At 39.5% G+C, this 20,835-nt stretch overlaps 1 protein-coding gene across 10 annotated transcripts in view; it reads right to left on the reverse strand.

Annotated features, from left to right (window-relative positions):
• Positions 1–20,835, reverse strand: part of myocd (myocardin) — a 100,501-nt gene that overhangs the window by 9,971 nt on the left and 69,695 nt on the right. For 9 of the 10 annotated variants that reach the window (XM_053684872.1, XM_053684870.1, XM_053684871.1 and 6 more), the window contains exon 4: positions 2,359–2,424. In XM_053684872.1, the coding sequence (XP_053540847.1) occupies positions 2,359–2,424 (66 nt within the window). Of the gene's footprint in view, positions 1–2,358; positions 2,425–6,043; positions 6,357–20,835 lie in introns of those variants that run through there. The other variant, XM_017484278.3, reaches the window with a different exon arrangement.

Below are 20,835 nucleotides of genomic sequence, written 5' to 3' on the forward strand. Positions count from 1 at the left end.
TACAGTCATGGATATCACAACCCGCATCATCAAGTCAACTTAGACCTAATGTGTTCTATTGGTGAAAAATTCCGGAAAAGAAAGCTTAATGGCTCCAAACAATATTGTTTGGAAAATGTAAATAATCTTGATGAAATTAATCTATACTGAGGGAGTCGATGGAATAGTTAAAGGGATCCATGGATACCAAACAGTTGAGAACCACTGATTTAAACTATGTTAATATAAGCGCGGGGGTGGGGGGTGGGGAGGGGGAAGTCACCTTATATAAATCTGTTTTGCACTGGAACTGTCAGTTATATTGATAATAAACCAGTTCCTAAAAATAATTCTACAATTTCAAAGCCATTTTAATGAATCTTGAATCGTCAAATGCATGACCAGAACATACAATTACTTTGCCTTGTATGCTCTGGTTTGGAAGGGTACTTAATTTCCATTGGCTGTCAGTATAACAGAATATTTGCTTTGCATAGTTGCTTTGCGCATTGAAAGTTTGCAGTTCATCTGAAATTGTTTATTGCATGAAGTTGTTTATTGCCTCTGTCCTAAAGTACAGGCAGTTATATGTTTATTTTTCACCTCTGTGAATCTAACAGAAAAAGAAGAAATGTGAGGCCTTTAAATTAGACTGTGGAAGTTTAGCTGAATGTAAAGGCATATTCCCAGACAGTTAGTCAAGATAGGGTGAAATAAGATTTATGAAAAGGCCGCAAGCTCCTCCCGGCCACACGCCAAACAGCCTTGAGAGGCCTGACTGCTGCTTTCAAGTGCCTAATAAACACCAGATGTTCCTGGGGAGCTGTATATATGGGGCACACACACACACACACACACACACACACACACACTGACCATCATCCTTCCAGACAACAGAAGAATGGCTGAAATATTCCATCCATAAAATAATGTAACAGATTTAGTCATTTCAGCCTCACATGTGCTCTTTGAAACATAAGGTGCACTTTGGCGGGCCGGAAAACACGTGTGGAGACCTGAAACCTGGTGAGATTACGAAGACGAACCAACCTGGAAGAACGCTGACATTCTGCAGTCTGATACAAATGATACACTTGTCTTTAGTGAAGCTATAACTTGCTACAGAACACTGTCCAGCAGTAGCTCCAGCTCTGTTATTCATTGTAATTATATATATATATATATATATATATATATATATATATATATATATATATATATATATATATATATATATATATATATATATATATTTGTACTGTACATTTCGCCTGGTAAAAGCTTGTTGATGGCAGCTGTGGCAAACCTCCAGCTTCATTCACTTCTGGCCTGTAATCAATTGATAAACAGCCGCTGAAAATTCTTTTTAAAGGGCTGCAGACTGGCCAATCGTGATTTTGGGGGCATTTATCTTTGGCAGTCTCCCAGAGATTGATAGGACTGGGCAGGCCTCTGGATTCCTTTCCTGTGCGCACTTACACTAGTTATCTCACCACTGGAGCCTTTCTGCCTGCTATACCATTCAGCAACATGTCTCAATATATCCAGTTCAAGAGAAAAATACGCTGTGAGTAAGCTGAGACCCAGACCCATAACGGTACTGCACGTGTGTATATGTGTTTGTAGCTTAGAAGAGTTTGACACTCAGTACAACTATACAGTAGAAAGGGGATCTAGTTCACAGGTGAGCCATCCCTGTGGCAAGGGGTGTATTTTCTTTCATTCCTTTGGGTATTTTACTTCATATCATTCGACTGTCAGTATCCTCACATGAATAGCATTCCACTGTATGGAACTCCTGGTTAATTGTCTAACCTAATGGATGAAGGATGTCTGAACTGAACATGAATGTCAGCAGGCCTACTGATGCTTTGCTGCTACATATTAAAGAGTCCTGAAAGCATTGGTGGCGAAACAGAGGCGATCGTAGTGTTGGTGGTGCACTTGGCTTGCTCATGGCCTCTTGAACAAAAAGCATTCCACTAAAGTCATCCTTTACCACAGAATGTACATGACGGAATATGATTTAAAGCAGTGGGATGTTTATCACTTGCACAGGCCATTCCTTTTTCATTGTTCTGTGGAAGACCTATGCTGAACATTGCTGTGCTTCCTCTGAAAAGCCTTACACTTCTGGCCAGGCGCACTCTAACATCTGATGTGTGATTCTCCACATTTATGGCATATCATCCACTTTTTTTTTTCTTTTTTACCACTTCCCTACCTCTTGTAATCAATCAGCTGGTTTGCTTCAGACTGACACATCTCAGAAACGCCACTTGGTAGAATGGAGCATACCAAGGGCCTTGAGGAAAGGGAAGGGTGGGGTGGGGGGTTGGTTGGTCAGTGATGAGTGTGAAAAAAGGAGGTGTTACTCACGAGGCATGATGCCCTGGTCTGCTAACTGCTCCCGCGTCCTCCTCTGCTGGAGCCTCAACTGCAGGACTGTGAGTAGAGGAGGGGAGGGAAAGAGGAGAGAAGAGAAAGAGCGAGGGAGCGTGAGACAGAGCGAAAGAGAGAGACAGATCGATTCACTAACCACGAAGCAAAACTTGAGAACTGTAAATCTGCATCTGGCCAGGGAACACATCATCCCCTGCAGGCATGCAGAGATAGCAGAGTGTCTTTCCTCTGTCCTGCTTGAAGTCTAGCAACGGGCTAAATGAACAGCTCTTGCATTTATGACCCTCCTCTTCACTGGCCCTCACGCCCACGAGGACCACACACTGTAGGGAGAGTTGTTTAAAAGCCAGGAGCTATGTTTATCATAGACCTACATCCTGTTTTAAGAAATATTTGTGGGTCTGTTGCTTTCTTTGTTTTGGGTGGCGTGTCTCATATCAGGATAGCAGACGTTACTGTGTCAACTGTGGGTCACTACATGAGAAGTCATTATGAGATAATGGATTGACAAATATTAGTATATTGCTGTAAAATGGAATTTGCACCCATGGATCAAATGTTAAGCGATTTTCAATGGCGACTGTGGAGGCCGTGCACCTATGCTTGAGCTTTCACGCAAAAACAGTCTCCGTGCAGCACATCTGCTTCTCTTCTGAACACATTTTGGGTAAGATGAAGCTGAGAACCACTGCCAAGCACAGAAGAGTGGACTGTTAATGGGCAAATAGGTGGACAGTGCAGGGGAGCCTGGCTGATTTTTGGCACCAGAAAGGATCCTCTCTCACCCGAAACAGCACTGGCAGTTCTCACAAGTCCCATCATGGACTTTACCTGGAAGCAGTTTTGGACAATTTTTTTTAGTTGTTTAAAGAAATCTAGGTCACGCACAAACATTTATTTTACAACATATATCTACCTGTTGTTTTGAAAGATTTCTCTTTTTCAGACGTCCAAATAAATCAAGGCAGGATTACAGTGAGAGCAACAGGTGAATTATAAAAAAAAGGAAAGTAAAAAAGTCAAAGATAGAAGAAATGGCTTCGAGCATGGGTCTGAGATTGCTTCCTGGCAGTGTCAGCACTATTTGGCGATTGTTTGCGGTGGGGAGAGGTGGGCTTGATGAAGAATGCCAAACCCCTTGATTGCCCTAAATAATTATCCTCTATAATAACCATCGCAGCTTCACAGACACTCTGGATCGAATAACCTCAGCAATAAAAACCATATGAGCTGACTTAATGGCCTAAAATAGCTGCACCAGTTGTCTTCGGGGCATATATCTGAAATAAAATTTAAAAAAATAAAACCCAACTCGTACCTACCCTAACAGTTTTGCATTTGTTCCTGTTGTCGAATAATGCCCCGAGAACTTTCATTGGTATGTTACTTTGAATAATCCCTTACATGTTGTAGAATAATAAGAAATCCATTTGTCCAGTGCCTGAACATCGTGGACTTCATCAGACTCAGAACAAACAAATCCTGAGGCCTTTGAAGTGAAATGCTTTTTCTGTGAATAGCAATAAGGCAGTATTCTTGACATGAAGCAGATGGCTCGGAGACATTTGTATCCATATGATCAGTGTGCTTCTGTAGTGGTTGACTTATCCCAGCCGTATAGTTCACGACACCAGCAACTGCACACTTGGCTACGGGCAGGTTCAGCTGTTCGGCTTTTGCGTCTAACCAGGATCGCCATTGTTTTGTGTACCCCCGGTATCTCGTTCGCCCTCTGTATACCATATGAACTCGAGACCATTTCTGTACAGAACAGCCAAGGTCAAATCAAGACCCAACCTCAGAGGAGACGCCAAAGGTAATGCAGTAGCTCGCAATAATCACGTTATTTATGCAAGTTAGGGGGAAAGGATCATTGTGGGAGGACATGATAAACTCGCTTTGACTCACCAGAAGGCTCACAGACTTACTAAGCTGTCAGTAATTTGAGAATACCACACACATGGCCAAACACACAGTGAGCAGATGCAGTTAAACACAGTCTAACTCAGTGGGGTCTAGTGTATGTTCCGCCCCCTCCCTCCCTCCCTCCCTCCCTCCCTCACCCCTCACCCCCTGAACTCCAGCTCCTAATCCAAGTGAGCAAAGTAATTAGCATTGGCAGTGCTTGTTTACTAGCTAAGATTGAACCACACTGATGATAATCTAGGGTCTAACTGATACGTTAGCTCCCAAATCAAATGACCACTCCATTAGTTAGTGGATGCAATAATATAAATAATAATACCATCTTGGAATTTTTTGAAAGGAAAATCAAAGTGAAAGCAAAAAGGTCAGTCTGTTAAAGGAACACATGTATATAAGATTATCAGCTGATATGGACAGTTACACATCTTGAGAACCTTTGGCTGCATCGATCAAGTGACTGCGACTGGATAGTTCTCAGCTGCACAGGACACCAATTCTGCACTACACACCTTTAATTGTCTGCGCTTTTGGTACAGCATGTGCACAGTTATGTAATTACGTAATTCCACCCATCCCTTACAGCCGCTAATGAAGCTCCTCAAAGCTCTGAAAACGTCCACAAGGGACACACTGGCAGATCTCTATCTACCCTGTTTTCTCTCACGCACACACACTCACGCAGGGGAAAATAGTGGCAGCCAGTGTGCATTATCGAAGCAAAACCTATATCGCTGTGTAAACAGTCCAACATCTGTGGAGCATTATAGCACTAATATGTGCTGGTCAAAATAAGCATCTTTTTTTTTCTTTTTCTTTTTTTTTTCTTCCATACCACACTGTGGAACCGAGACATTACATCTACCCTTCCTCTGGACTCGGGGTCATTTCCTTTGTGTCAATGCTCTAAACAACAGGAGGGAAACGCTCAATTTTGCCTGTAATTTTGGGTGAGCCTTTAAAAAAATGTAAGAAAGAAAAAAAAAAATCAGACTGTGAAATCAAATAAAGTCTTTGAACGCAAAGTGCAATTGAGCCTTCAGTTGGTTCTCAGCAAGTTTGGCGTGTTTAAATATTTGTCAGACTATGTCAGTAGCATTTATGTCAGAGAGGTGGCAGTATTGTTCACAACAGATTCGTTTCAAGACAAGATTCCAGTATTCGTCTGAGAGAAGTGCCGTGAGCCGACTTGTATATAAACACGAGCACAGAAGAGACGCTTCTCAGTTCCTGAGAAGGATGGCAAGGCAGAGAGAGAGAGAAAGAGAGAGAGAGATGAGTGGAAAATGATAGAAAACAGCCCAACACACTACGAACATGAGCTGTCAGCTTTTAGGAGGACTTTAAAGCAGCACTTCGAAGGAGTAACATGACTGGTAAGGTCATGTCAAACTGCCATTTTTGTCTTTTGATAACCTTTGACCTCTGTCTCACATCAGTTCGAGCTACTGGAAGCAAGCAAACAGTCACTTATAACTACACATGTGCTGTACGTTAAAAATACTGCAATGACGACTCCAAGCATCATAAAAACACATAATTACGAGCACAGCTTAACTTTACAGAGTGATACGTTCTATAAAATCATAGCTCTTTCTTTATGATTCCATTCTCAAATAATATCAATATGACTATTTAATGTGGTTTGAAGTACTACAGTTTAATAAACAATATATTATGGACTGTTAATTAAATCCAAACAAAGTAGGTGATAAAGGATCGGCATGAGATATCTTACCTGATCTAAATTTGCTGCGAATGAGTACGGAGTGTTCAGAGCCCAGCAGGGTCATTCTGGTCACAGTAAGGTTCCAGTGTCAGCGCATTAACAGAGCAATTTGCAAACTTCAGTCCAGTTGGGTAGATTTGTCATCAACAGGGTGGCCCCGAACAAGTGAGCACAGAAGTGTCAAACGTATACACATGTAAATGCTAAGCGCAAGATGACCACAGAGTGTCAGACAGCCTGCTCGACTCTTCAGAGTGGCTACGGATCCATGTAGCAGTGGGGGCTCCACTCCATAAGAGAGAAACTGATAGGACTGTGCTGCTGGGAGGGTCTTAAACCGGAGGAGAGTGTGCTGAGCCCTCCTCCAGCTCACTACTGAGTTCTCCCTCAGCACAGGACAGGGCTGCCCCTACTGTTCAGCAACATGCGAGCCCACCACACACACATACACACATCAAAACACACACACTCATGGGGACCAACAGGTGTCAATGCTGAGAATTAAGATGTTCTACTTCCTCAACAAAACATTCCTCTTCGTCTTCACATCGGCTCTTAAATGCAAGAGCGTCTTAAACACCATCCTACCGTCTGGGATAAATTTTCAATTTGAAGTGTGGCTGTATTTCATTCTTCTCACATGTTCCTCAGGAGATCATCACAAAGGCAAAAATATATCCTGGTGCACGGTGCTGAAACTAGAGTTAGTCTGTGTGTATTTTATCTTATCTAAGGAGAAGAAATCTCCACTCAGTGTTCTGACAGCCTTTCCTCCAGCTCCCACGATCTACCACAAATATCAGAGCGGATAGTTTGGTCTCCTTTGGTAGTTGGAACACTTTAACTGTCCCTGTAGACCTGCAGGTTTACTCCATACAATGCACAAGAAAGTGAGACTATAGCAAGGTACATTTATTTATTTGTTTATTTATTTATTGCAATTCCGAGAGACATGGTAGTTACAATAAGAGCCTTGTGCTAGAAATTGTGCAAACTCTTGCAAACTAATGCATATGGACCTCAATTCTACATGGACATTCTCGCTGTGGTTACTGGGATTACGGTTGCTACTATGGCCTTGGGACTGCACTTACCACGTACAGTTTTGCACTCAAGTCTCCTTTAGTGAACAGTGGATTAGTTCAACAAACAAACTTCATGTAAAAACCATAATGAACTTTCTTTTACTTTCACACTATCCGTTGTTACCCAGATGATGATGGGTTCACTTTTGTGGCTGGTTCCTCTCAAGGTGTCTACCTCATATCATCTCAGGGAGTTTTTCTGTCACCACCGTCGCCACTGGCTTGCTCATTAGGGATACATTCACACATTTAAAATCTGTATGCTGTGTTTATATGTTTCTGTAAAGCTGCTTTGCGACAATGTCCATTGTTAAAAGCGCTATACAAATAAAATTGAATTGAATTGAACTGAATATGTCCCATTTCTAACTGTTTACACTCGCAGGTTTCCTCATAATGGAAGGGAATATAGGAGAAAAACTATAGTGATGTCATTGCTTAGCTCCGCTTACACTTCTGTGTTCCTCACATCTATTTTTCAAAGCTTTTTTCCCCCCTCCAGACTCAGCACTGGCTTGTTGTTTTAAAGCACTTTAGATTTTAAACGAATCCAAGAGCTTAAACTTGCTAATGGCACCCAAACAATCTGTTCACTCCCTTTGCCACGCGTAACGCTCCACTGTCCAATATACAAGCGCAGTCAAATATTTACATTAGTACGTCTTGAGTTGTAAGCGTGCTGTTTTTTGGGGAAAAGAGTGCCTGGCTGCACACAGTTCCCCTTGACTGGAGCTTGGAAGGCTTAATTAGCAGGTGAAAGTGCTTAAAGGGAGGTTGTGGCAGCGGCCGATTCTGAGCATCCTTGTGAAATTCCTCAGAGGGTCACTGAGTCCTGTCCTAATCCCTCCCTTTAATTGGGTCTCACGTCTCTAGAGGAGACATGTTTCATCTGAGCAGACTCCTCAAGAGCGGCTCAGTGTGACACTTCGGGACATGAATAACAGCTCTGGGTTTATGATGAATGAATGTTTACAATCATATAGTATCGGCCCGAGCAGACACACACGTGTTCTATAGCATAGAATTCAGCTACAGGCTTATGTTATGGCTGTGGTGTAATATAGCTTTATGACCTCTGGAGTTTTAAGTGCTTCTTGGAAACCTGCGGTTAACACCATATTGAATTCATCAGTAATATTACCATCCTCCGAAATGTGTTTATTGGCACCCCAAAAGGAGGTTTTATTAAAAACCTTTGCTTTGAGAGTATTGTTAACATTTGCATTTGGGTTTTATTATAACCAATATTGCACACACTGTATAATTCAGTGTGTTAAGGAATAACAAATATCGTTCATCAGTTTTCACTGGAAAAAAAAAGCTTTTAAAATTGAACCGAATCTACAAGTTTCTTGTTCCGTTTTGTCTTCTTCGTTGTAACAGCATAAAGAACGATTTCCTAACGGGTTAGTGTAGTATAAGGACTGACACACATGTCACCTGATGGATCTGTAGAAATCAGCAAAGTTTCTATAGCATTCTTGTTGTTTCAGAAAGTCAGAAGACATGAATTTGTTCAGGATTGCAAACAGACACCCACCTGTTTCATGTTCTGCGATCAATTAATGTTTTTTTTTTTGCTGTACACTGTGCAGTAATGTACTCTGGTTGGTCGATGTAATGTAACTATCTCTGTCACTACTGATTTAGACAGTCTGAAGGCAGAGCTGTTGAAAAAATTGGGGAGTGGAGGAGTGGAGCTTGTCATGCTCTTGGCTATATCTCAGAACACCTCAGACAGACAGCGTCTCACACACGCAGACGGTCAGGGGAGGAGCCGCAGCCTGCCGAGTCCTGAGTGGAGCCAGCAGGACTGAAGAGTGAGAGACAGAGAGACAGAGACAAAGGGAGAGAGAAGAAATACACAGAACGACAGACCCAGAAGGGACAGAATTAGCATGGTAGAATAGAGAGTTAGTGCTAAGACGGAGTTAAAGTAAGACAGAGTAATGAAGGCAAGAGAAAGCCATTAGCAGGCTGAAAACCTGAAGCAGCAGAAACAGCTGGCTCTTATCTGTCTGAAACGCACTGGTCTCCGTTACAACATTGCTTTAATGACCATTCTCTGCTTACTGTCCCTGCTGCGTTTGTCTTAAAGCGATGACTACGGCCACAGGTAAACACTCCCAAATGGAGCACCCAGAGAGTCCGTCTCCTGAGAAAAAGCCAAAAGATCGGAAGATTTGTCCACTTTCGGGAATGTTCATGAGCCTTTTTTTTTTTTGTGAGTCCTTTGTTTAGATCCCTCAGCATTCTTCTGAGTTATGATTTTTCAAGTTCCTCTGAAGGCTTGTATTTTTCAAAGAGCACTGCCAGTTCTCCTCAGATCCAGTTTTAAACGTGTATCACAATGAAATGATAGAACAGAATATCCGGGTGTGAACAAACCACTATTTTTTTTTTTTTTTTCATTTTCTTCACAGAGCCTGGATCTTGGGGTTAAATTGGGAGAAGAAAAGCCTATCAAGAGAAGAAGTCACGTTAAACCTGCACTGGGATCATATTAGATAGAGCTATGGAGCAAAGTCAAATTAGAAGTGAAATAAGACGAGCTAGGGCCAAAGCCTACCGAATATGAGAAGATGTGAAAAGTATTTTCATTGGTGTCAGTGAGTAAGGGCTCAGTTGTGCTGGCAAGAGGCAATGTACCTGGAATCCGAAACACAAAAAGATTATGCAGGACCCGAGCTCTGAGCATCCATACTCAGTCTGGATTGTGCTTTGTTCAGCTGGTTAGAGCTCTTTCAAATGAATTCACAGGACTCTGGCTGTTGTGAGAAAAGGAGAAATGTGCATGAACGATTGCAGTGCGAGGGCACGTGGAGCTCTCGCATCACTTCAGATTAATGCAAACTCCTTGTTATTCGCTCAATTCGAGCTCTACGCATGCTTAAAACCTGACCCCACTTTAAATTCAGTTTAACTTTCTCCAAGCTTGATTTTGCTTAATCTGAGGCCATGACTAATACTTAGATAAGAGCACGTATCAAAAATAACATTCGAAGGATTCGAGTGCAAGCTCTTTTTCTTTGCTCTACAGGAACAAAATTGATTGGTTTCTGTCAGGTAAACTAGGATCTGTTTTCCTAGTTTGATTTATGCATGGAATGGAATGTTTGCGTATGTTTTGATCAAATGTCCCTGAACTACACGTAACACTCATCGCTGTTTAGTCTAAGGACTACTGTGTATGTTGAGGAACATGTTTGGTGTATAAGTCATTGTCATTGTAGTCTCGTGAGTCTAAAGTAAAGTATTTTGGCCCAGTTTTACAGTGTAGCCTGCATTGGACTCGCAAGTTCGTGTATTGTGAAAATGTCAAAAAGACGCTGAACAGTGAAACAGCGGTCACATTCATTTTTCCAGCTTCCCAGAAATAAACTGCCTAGGTATAGGTGGAGTTCAAGTATCAGCTGAAGGATACTTGCTGTGTATGTGACTTTAGATTATGATTGGATTAGGAATCAGGAGTACATAAGAAAATAATACTGAGTGATTTTTATCCGATCTTCTTATACAGACGTGGAATACAAGATGGTAGAGACTCAGATGTACAGTGGGAGAAATAAGTATTGGACACGTCAACATTTGCTTCAATAAATATATTTCCAATGAGGCTATTCACATGAAATTTTCACCAGACATCAGTATTAACTCAATAAATCTGAAAATATAAAGAATTCACAACATTAAAGTCCTTAAATAAAGTTACGTGTAATAAAGAGGAATGACACAGGAAAAAAGTACTGAACACACTAACTGAAATGTATTTAATACTTAGTGGAGAAGCCTTTGTTTGTAATGACAGCTTCAAGACGCTTCCTGTATAAAGAAATTAATTGGCCGCCGTATCCAGGTGTGATTTTGGCCCATTGTTCTAAACATATTGTCTTTAAATCTCGTTCAATTGGATTCAAGTCAGGTGATTGACTGGGCCAATCTAACAGCTTGATTTTTTTCCTCTGACACCAACTGAGAGTTTCCTTTGCTGTATGCTTTGGATGGTTGTCCTGCTGGAAGCTCCACCCACGTCTCATCTTCATCATCCTGGTGGACGGCAGCAGATTCTTCTCAAGAATCTCCCGGTAAAGGTCTCCATTCATCGTTCCTTCAATTATATGAAGTCTGCCAGTACCATGCGATGAAGAACAGCCCCACACCATGATGCTTCCACCTCCAAACTTCACTGTTGGTGTAGTGTTTTCAGGGTGATGTGCAGTGCCATTTCTTCTCCAAACATGGTGTGCAGGATGACAGTCAAAAAGTTCAATTTTGCTCTCGTCTGACCAGACTACTCTCTCACAGTATTTCATAGTCTTGTCCAAATGAATTGTAGCAAACTTTAAACAAGCTTCGACATGCCTTTTCTTTAGTAATGGAGTCTTGCGGGGTGAGCGTGAGCAGTGGAGTGCATTGCCTATTGTTTTCTCTGTGACGACGGCACCTGCTGCCTCCGAGTGTTTCTGGAGCTCTTTCCGAGTGGTCCTTGGCTCTTGGGCTACTCTTCTGACTATTCTCCTGACTCCCTGGTCAGAAATATTGTGAGGAGCTCCTGTGCATGGCCGGTTGATGACGGAGTGATGCTGCTTCCACGTGCGGATAATGGCCCCAATGATGCTTACTGGAGGATTCAGAAGTTTGAAATATGTCTGTATTTGATTCCATCAATATGTTTTGCAACAATAAAGTCGTGAAGGTCTTGGGAGAGCTCTTTGCTTTTATCCATCATGAGATGTTTCTTGTGTGACACCTTGGTAACGAAAAGCCTTTTTATAGACCATCAATTTACTAGCCCAGCTGATATTAATGTGCACAGATAGGAGGTATAATTACTTATGGATTTCAGCTGATTCCTTGCCTTACCTTGCCTTGGAGAACTGCTTTTTTTTAAGCGGTTGAAGATGGATGGATGGATGGATGGATGGATGGACTATTGCACTATTCCAGAGTATTCTACAGTTCTGACTGACAGACTAGATTATAGTGAGCCACAGTCAGTTTTGAACTACACTACACTAAGTCTCAGGCTTAAGTATTGATTTTTAAATCCAGTTCTTAGGGAACCTCTAACAGACCATGAGACAAATGATCAAAAGCTGTAGAGCTCACTACCTGCTGCAGTAATGTTAGGAGTTGAAATCGGATTTTGCGATTGTTATGAACATCATGTTTAGAAAGTCTTAACCAATATGGAAATGTGATTAAATAAACTGACCTGTCTTCTACTGGGACAGTAGGCTGTGAGGTGAAACCTGTCTAGTCACTTACCAATTACGTGAGCGTGACACACATTAATGTACAGTAATGATCATGGTTTTTGTTTTCATCAACTCAGGAGCACTTACTTGCAGATGATGACAAGCTGAGCTTTCTTTAGTTGCATACCTTACAGAGATGTTCTCACCCTTATCTCATCTTGCTCTGTCCTGTCTCTTGCGTACTCCTTGTGGTCACCCTTTCATATCTCAGAACATTCTAGTTTTGTACTTTGAGCCATGAAAGTCTATTGCTTATACAAAATTCAATAACATCAGTACCACTTTACTATGGTATGTACTGTGTAAATGTCTACAATCAGTTAGCATGAATTTAAGGTTGTGTTAATTATCTCACATTACAGATGAGAAGATGCTTGGGGATATGCACAGAACGATCATATTATTGCTATCCACGAAGACAAAATGTCTATATTTTATATTTCAAATCTGAGTTTTAAATTATTTGTCATTCATGTTTATGTGTAATATTTCATATTTCTGTCTTCATCCAATGTTATGGGCAAAAACATGGAAATACTACTTACTCTCATTAATCAATTTAATAACTAACTAAAGAATTATAGCAGGACTTGGTCAAGCTGTGTCCTGTATTATTTTATTTATATAATCCATTATCAGCTATTGGAGTAATGATAAGTTGGACTCTTCAGAATCGTTTAATACTACAATGATGCTCTGCTCCTCAGTAATAAGATATATATATATATTTTAAACCTAACATATAATAATAATAATAATAATACCAATCCCAATACCAACTCAAACCAAAATACTTGGTACCAAATGTAATCTTGGCATTGTTATAAAGATGCAAAATCTCGGGCAGTGATGAAAAAGACTGGTTTGGTTTGTGGTTTGCGAGCAATACAAGACTTGGCTCAGCATTAGGGTCAATTACCACAATGCAGTCATACTTATCGTAACTTCCACACAAGAGCACAAATCACATTCAAGGCATCCTGAGTGGAATGCTCTGGAAGGAGATGTTTTTTGGCAGACAGTGCAACTCAGTGCTTGGCCTCGTGTGTTCTTGTGTTAATCAGGTAGCCAGAGGACTATGAATTACAAAGTACTGAAAACATTACTGTGGCACACCTGTCTGCAAGGTACTCAAGGTATGCTTGTTAAATGTAACAGCGATTCCACGGATCTGAGAGCAAGTCAGTGATCTTCATTCTTTTGTCTTTTTAGATTCCTGCACAATGCATTAGTTAAGCAAATGAAGATACATTCTATGCAAGTATTACATAGACTGTAATACATAGAGTAATACGACGGTAAGACGTATCTTGTGAGTGACTCACATTCTCAGATAGACTTACGAAGGTGGTCACTGTGGTGAAATTTCAATATTAAGAGGTATTACGCTGTTTGTATTTGAGCCGATTCCCAGAGCTGCTGGTATGTCAGCTGAAACCTTTAAAAAATATGACCCCATCCTTCAGTGTTTTACTTGGCCTTTAGGAACGACAGCTTTCAAAAGAAATTTTGAGCACCATTTGATTGATTCCCCAGCATTACAGTTTAATGAATACCACATCCAGTACAGAGTGTGCAGCTTCCTGCTCATCTAATGGCTTTATGCTCTATTTGAGTTGATAGAGATCGCTCTTTGATAAGCTCGGCCGTCAACAGTTGGGTTGAATTAAACAGATATGTTGAGTTAACCAGACTAACATCCACATGGGATTTACGTGCATCATGGGTCGTGTTAAAGATCAGCAACATGAAATGCAGTAGATGCTTTTTCAATATTTAGTATGAAGGCATAGGGGTTAGAAAAGCTTCCTGACCTGTCTGTGGTTTATTTGGCTTTTGTAGCATTTTCACATCTTTGTGAAAGAACTAAGATAAACAATATTAGAAACCACCAAAAGTTAAGTCATAAAATATCACTAAGTGCCTCCACATAGTAGCTTTAGCTGATGAGTTGTCATACTTCTCACCTCATAGCATACATCCAACACACACTGACAAAAATTTCAGATTTAATTCTTTGTACATAGTTTAAATTGATCGGTGGCTGGTAGCCAGAAACCTCATGCAGATATTGTCTTTTTCACAACTGCCAAACTGTTCTTTATAAAATCTCCGCAGTGAGCAGAAAAGCATCTCAGAATGCACAACTAATGGATCCTTGAGGCGGCTGGGCTACAACAGTAGAAGGCCACTTTGGGTTTTACTCATGTCAGCCATGAACAGGAGTCTACAGTCGGCACAGGCTCATCCAAACTGAACAGCTGAAGACTGGAATGAAAGTTTTAAACAAACTTATTGAGCGAAAATATTAAAACCATACAGTTTTCCTAATCAGTCATTTCATTAGGGCTAAAATGGTCATATGCCGTTACAGAAATGTATAATAAATAATGTTGTAAGAATAAATAAACGGATAAATAAATAAATAATAAAGAAATAACATTGATAATAAATAAATTCTGTCTTACACAGATAGCACACTGATGCGATAAAGGTCTACCATTTTCATGTCATTTGCATTTACGTCAGGAAGACAACCTTACTTCTACTGGTTCAACATTTCACTTGTTATTGCACTGCATTTGAATCCTAATCACAGTTCAAATACATGTGTAATAACCCATGTATTAACTGCACATTAAAACATCAACCAGACATTTGACTTTCAAATCAATTATATAATTAATGTAATATATGCAAAATACCTACACACTATATAGTGTATTATATTATATTTTTAGCTACATTTTAAATTATTTTAATTAAGTATATCAATTTGTTAGTATATACTGTATGCATAATAGTAGAACTACAATTTATAAATACTATATTGTACAAGGGCAGTGCTTTGTATATTTCTTCCACATTTGTTTAAGGCAGTGTGTATGTATACGTGTTTACGGAAAGCCTTTCTTAGTGAGGGCTGGAATTGTGAAGTTTGTTTTTAGCACTTATCTTGCTAATGCCTTCCAGAAATGCACAGCGGAACTTTAAAGCCTAAAACCTACAGCTCACTAAAGCATCAGTTCAGCAATACATTACTAGATGTCTCAAAAATGACACGTTAAGTACGTCCTATCACAGTTAATTTCACTGAGAAGACCCACATCACCTTTGCATCATAAGAATTCATAAATACTTACATCATCAAACTGGTTCACTAGGCATACCGTCCATTAGCCAGTCTAAACTATGTCATGACATACCAAATGCATTACACGCTGCGGGTATTTATAGCTCTGATTTAAGTGTTCTGTTTATCAGGAGTGTTCTATGATAGGGTTTCAGAGCTCATGTAAGAGAGAGCTTCAAATGAAGCATCGAGCCATTTTTCTTTCATTAAATCTAGACATTCTGGCTCAAAGTGGTGAAAAACTTCTCTGGCTGTTACTACTGGACTTAATTAATCAAAAACATGGCTTTGACGCATGAAAAAAAGAGCCAGGCAGGTAAAATAAAGATGACATTCGCTTACTCGTTGGGGAGGAAATTGTAAAAAAGGTTATATTGTTCTTTTATTGAATAATAAAGTCCCTTATTGTTTGGAGAATGTGAGCTGGCAGTGAGATGAATTAGGATCTTGAGTAATAAACTCTGCAAGTGTTGCACCAAAAGCATGTGGTATTATCTGGGATGTCTCTTGATGTGGACCTGTTATGCATTAATGTTCTTTTTGTTTTTCTTTAAACGAGTATGTTTTCCTACCTGGCTCACACTGCCGACTGTGTTTGGCGCATTCCTGTCGTCAACAGCGAGCCTCTAATCATAGCCAGGTGCTTTCTACTGAAATTAACATGTGGTTCTAACTTACCTCCTCTACACAATGACACATACCTGAGCTGCTAGTGAGAATAGCTTCAAATTAATTCGGCTTTTTTTTTTTTTTTTTTTTTTTAATATCTCAGAACAAGCAAAAGGTTGGAAAAGGTCAGAATGCAAATGTTAAGTGATATCACTTGAAATGCTATCCTTCGGCTGAGGTGAGAAAAGTGAAAACAGTCATTCCCACTGGCTCTAACGTCATCACTTATACCAGGTTTTTAGTTTTTATTTCTCTTGCTTGATGAAAAATTTGCATTCCGACCCTTTAAACTTCCAAGTTCCAGTTTACAGATCCAGACTTCCTCTTTCTCTCCGTAACTGCATCCTTTTCCTATTAGTTGCAATGTAGCCACTGAATAATTCAGTAGTTAATAAAATATGTGCTTTGAGATTAACTGAATAATAAGCTGAGATTTTAAGACAGGGGTTAAACAAACTAGTCTAGGCAAACAACTCCAAATAGACATAATGAATTATCAGTGAATTCAATCTTTTGCCATTTTGGTTTCTCCTCCTTATTTACCATCACGCTTCTAATTCCATATTTAGTAAATGTTTCGGCATATATTTTTGTGTTCGTTTCCTTGACTTCTGTGGTTCCACTGAGTCAGAGTCACTCAATATTCTGAGGAACTAGAGAAATCAGATGTATGGGGAAATTTTTATTGTTGAACTCCAACGCTAATGCAAGATAGCGAAGAAGAGAAAAATGACATGTACACTCTTAATATAAATGTGTCTTGTTTGAAAGTGATCACAGTAACATTTCAAAATATTTAGTTAGAGTTATGGTCTTAAAAGGAATTTGTAAAAAAAAATAAATTGGAATTTGAATTTGTTTCTCTCTCATTTGTAAATCAGATGATCCCTCATGGGGTTATGACCTTTAGTTTGGGAAACCCTGATTATATATATATATATATATATATATATATATATATATATATATATATATATATATATATATATATATATATATATATATATATATATATATATATATATTTCTTTACAAAAACAAAACTAATATACAATATATAAACTACATTGTTCTGTTTTTGCACTTTATATACTGTATACACACAGTGGTGCTTGACAGTTTGTGAACCTTTTAGATTTTTATTCAAACCCAGTTCTGAAAAAGTTGGGACAGTATGGAAAATGCTAATAAAAACAAAGAGGAGTGATCTGTAAATGTACTTTGGCTTTTTACCTTCTGTTTAATTTTTTCACCTTCTACAGTGCACAATTCGCCACTGCATCCTCAGAAATTATGCAAAGCAGAAGCCATACATCAACACTGTCCAGAAGCGCCGCCGACTTCTCTGGGCTCGGTCTCATTTGAGATGGACAGTAGTACAGTGGAATCGTGTTTTGTGGTCTGACGAGTCAACATTTCAAATAGTTTTTGGACAAAACAGCCGTCGTGTTCCCCGGGACAAAGATGTTATCTGTGTCAGGTCCAAAAGCCAGTGTCTGTCATGGTATGGGGGTGTGTCAGTGCCCATGGCATGGATAACTTGAACATGGTAAATGGTATAAGCACTTATATAGCGCTTTTTTTTAACCTTAGTGGTTCTAAAGCGCTTTACACTGTCTCATTCACCCATTCACACACACTCACGCACACCGATGGTAGCAGAGCTGCCATGCAAGGCGCTAACTTGCCATCGGGAGCAACTTGGGGTTCAGGGTCTTGCCCAAGGATGTGGAGTCACGTGGGCCGGGAATCAAACCACCAACCCTACAATTAGTGGACAACCCGCTCTATCAGCTGAGCCACAGCCGCCCATCTGTACACATCTGTGAGGGCATCATTAATGCAGAAAGATATGTACACATTTTGGAGCAACATACGCTGCCATCCAGAGCAGGACAACGCCAAACCACATTCTGCCCGGATTACAAGCGCATGGTTGCGTAAGCAGAGAGTGCGGGTGCGAGCATGGCCTGCCTGCAGTCCTGACCTGTCTCTGATTGAGAATGTGTGGCGCATTATGTAATGCAAAATAAAGCAATGAAGGCCCTGTACAGTTGCGTAGTTGAAGAAATGCATAATGTATGAATGAGGGACAATTATGCTTGCTAAACACAAGAGTCGACTGTCCCAACTTTTTTGGAGTGTGTTGCAGTCATCAGATTTGAAATGAGTGTATATTTTCAAAAGCAAATTAAATTCACAAAGTAAAACATCAAATAATTTGTAAATAATGTGTGTTTCCATATAGTACAGGATGAATAGAATTTTCAAGTGACACTTTTTATTGTATGTTTTTTGCCTTTTCCATACTGTCCCAACTTTTTTCGGAATTGGGGTTGTACATTTCTGCATAAATATGACCTAAAACGTCATCATATTTTCACACAAGTCCTAAAAGTTCAGATGCACTGATATTTTCCTTCATTGTTCCATCAATATATTAATAAATTAATATATTAATCAATATATTAATATTACACGTCTTGCTCTTGGAGTGATCTTTGTTGGTTCGCCACTCCAGGGAAGGGTAACAAGGGCATTAAATTTCCTCCACTTGTACACAATCTGTCTGACAGTGTATTGGTGGAGTCCAAACTCTTTAGAGATGGTTTTGTGACCTTTTCCAGCCTGATGAGCATCAACAACTCTTTTTCTGAGGTCTTCAGAAATCTCCTTTGTTCGTGCCATGATACACATCAACAAACATGTGTTGTGAAGATCAGACTTTGATAGATCCCTGATCTTTAAATAAAACAGGGCGCTCACTCAAACCTGATTGTCATCCCATTGATTGAAATCACCTGACTCTGATTTCACCTTCAATTTAACTGCTAATAGTAGAGGTTCACATACTTTTGCCACTCACAGATATGTAATATTGGAACATTTTCCTCAAATAATAAATGACCAAGTATAATACCTTTGTCTCATTTGTTTAATTTGGTTCTCTTAGTCTACTTTTAGATCTTGTGTGAAAATCTGATGTTTACACAGATATTTAGAAAATTCTAAAGGGTCCACAAACTACATACCCATGAGGTAAATACAGTAGCTGGATGCTGGAATTATGGTTAAAAATTTAACATTACTTTTTGAAGTAGGACTGTTCAGCACGTTCTTTTTTTTCTCTCAGCTGTGCTGGATCAGGCCTGTATATTGTGTTACTGTTTTCATTTCCAAGGGAAGGATTTCTCGCTTGGTAAAATTCAAGGACCAAATCTCTTGTATCCACAATACAACACCTGGAAAAAGAAAGTGTTCATTAATCTTTGCCGTTCTGAAATCCGCAGCTTTGAACGCTTTACTCCTCGAGCACATGCATCCAAGCGCTGCTCCACGACGTGACTCTGTGTTTCAGAAGAACTGTGTGGGCTGTTTGCAGGTCACCGTGGCCGAGTGCTTTCTTAATTGACTCTCTGTACGCTTTGTTTAATATGCAGCCGTTAAATAGACCACTATAAATAGAGCGGTGCATGTAATGAGCTCATGTTTTCACTCCTGAGAGTCTGCAGGATGTTTTATAGCCGACACTCCTTATCATCTGTTGTTGTGAGTGATGAATGAATCAAGATAGGCTATGTCTTTACAGTTTAATGTAGATGTCACCAATATAAAGTAAATATTGTTCCTCAGATGTATAGAGTCACAGTGGTACATGGATAGTTCAAAGTATGTGAAGTGAAATAATCTTGGTGCTCACCCAAATGTGTAATGAGTATAGTATGTCATTTTATTTACCCTGTTTTATACTACTATACACTACTTGTCAAAGTTTTAGACACACTAGATTACGTGATTAAATATACTGTATAGGTTTCATTGTCTTATGGTTGAAATTGGTACTAAAACAAATATACATAGTGAAGTTAACGGCCATGTACAAATTTATTTCTGTATTCATTTATTTAAAATGTTTTCCCCAAGTAGTTCTCTTATTTATAACTAAGTAGAAGGAACCAAAATGTGCTCAGCCTGTTAGGAAACTTTTGGAAAGTTTTACTGCACTTACACCAAAGAAATTTGCCAACAATTAAATCTTTACGCATTTTTTCTTTTATCTGCTTATAGTTACATTTAATGTTGTGGAATGTTATTATATCACTTATGTTATAATATCTTAAACAGACATTCCCTTAGCAGCCCCCCCCCCCCCCCCCCCCCCGTGAAGACTTTCCTATGGCAGAAAACCTCCTGAGTGACACTGGAGACTCCTTCCATAAATGTTCAACAAACATCCTATAGAATGCTTCACCATATCAACAATTATACATTTGTTGAAATACATTATCGCCAGTTTTACATTATGTAAAGTGCCCTCGTAAATTAGCTGTCACTATAGAAACAATAATCTATTAGAACAAGTATACAGTAATATAAGCCTGTGATTATAGCCAGCACTATTGTCAGAATTCCTGTTATTGAAAATTAATCAACAACTTCAGGCCATTCTGATTCGAGAATTCAACAGCACTGTGTAAAATAACAGGCAACAGTAACCCAACTTAAATGTTCAATTAAAGACATTTCAGCAGCATGACCGAATTTCAAGCCTAAGTTAAGAGTTCAAATCAATTAAGAGTTAAAGATATTGACTTATAGAAAAGGACTGTATAACCTTATAGTGTAAAAGGAATTGCTTTTGTTTCTATTAGCTGT

The sequence above is a fragment of the Ictalurus punctatus genome, chromosome 13 (genome assembly GCF_001660625.3).
Source record: "Ictalurus punctatus breed USDA103 chromosome 13, Coco_2.0, whole genome shotgun sequence".
NCBI classification, from domain to species: domain Eukaryota; kingdom Metazoa; phylum Chordata; class Actinopteri; order Siluriformes; family Ictaluridae; genus Ictalurus; species Ictalurus punctatus.